General features: G+C 70.7%; 1 protein-coding gene across 1 annotated transcript in view; it reads right to left on the minus strand.

Annotated features, from left to right (window-relative positions):
- LOC122168553 (discoidin, CUB and LCCL domain-containing protein 1-like) overlaps positions 1-553 on the minus strand; it is a 6,850-nt gene extending 6,297 nt beyond the window's left edge. The window contains exon 1 of the mRNA XM_042834014.1: positions 463-553. Within this exon, the coding sequence (XP_042689948.1) occupies positions 463-553 (91 nt within the window). The remainder of the gene's footprint in view (positions 1-462) is intronic.
- Between the last annotated feature and the right edge of the window lie 424 nt (positions 554-977).

Raw genomic sequence — 977 nt, forward strand, 5'->3', positions numbered from 1 at the left:
GGGGGGGCACAGCTCATCTTCTGGGAAACGAAACCCCAAACCCTCAGCCGTGCCAAATCCTGCGGGGAGGGGAAACTGCAGGACGGGACGGGACGGGAAGGCGGCCAAAGCGGGAGCACCGGATGGGATGCGGGGCAGGGAGGGTAGGAAAAGGGGGACTGCAAGGGCAGCGCCATCAATGGGGAACGTCAATGGATAACCCCCCAAAAAAGTAAACCCGAACGCAATATGAATGGAGACATCAACGGGGACATCAATGGGTCACCTCCCAAAAAGTAAACCCCGAACCCGACCTCAACAGGAGCATCAATGGGGGATCTCAGTGGAGACACCGACGGGCCACCCCCAAAGAAAGAAACCCCAAAGTGCGGCGGGATCGCCGGCACCGACATCGAAGCCGTTGCGGGACGGCACCGCCGGGAGTCCATTCCGGTTTCTGCCTCCGCTCCCGCCCGCACTCACCGTGCTGCCCCGCGGCCGGGCGCGCTCCCATCAGAAGGCAGCGGGGCAGCAGCAGCACGAGCAGCGCCCGCACCCCTCCGCCCGCCCGCATCCTCCCGGCGCCGCCGCCACCGCCGCCGCCGCCACCAGCCGCCTCGCCCCGCCCCCTCGCTCCTATTGGCCGTCGCCCTCCAGCCCCGCGCCGCCATTGGCTAGCTTCGGCGCCACTCGGACGGAGCAGAGCGGGCATCCCGCCGGTTGGGGGCGGCCGAGAGCCTCGCTCGGCTCGGGGCGGTGCGGCCCCTTTAAGACAGGCGGCGGCCGGAAGTGCTGGCGGCCGAGGCCGCGGCGCTCAGTGCGCATGCTCCCCTCTGCCCGGCCCCGCTTCCCCCACCCCTCCCCCCCTCGGCTCCCAGCCCCCGGACTCTGCCGCTCGGGCGACGACGGTAAGGGCCGACCCGGCGGCGACGCTACGGGAGCCGGGAGGGGCCAAGCGACGGCGGAGGGGTGCGGGCGCTGCTCGTGCTGCGGCGGCC

The sequence above is a fragment of the Centrocercus urophasianus genome, unplaced genomic scaffold (genome assembly GCF_019232065.1).
Source record: "Centrocercus urophasianus isolate 14NV4802_14NV808 unplaced genomic scaffold, USGS_Curo_1.0 seq_43, whole genome shotgun sequence".
Classification (NCBI taxonomy): domain Eukaryota; kingdom Metazoa; phylum Chordata; class Aves; order Galliformes; family Phasianidae; genus Centrocercus; species Centrocercus urophasianus.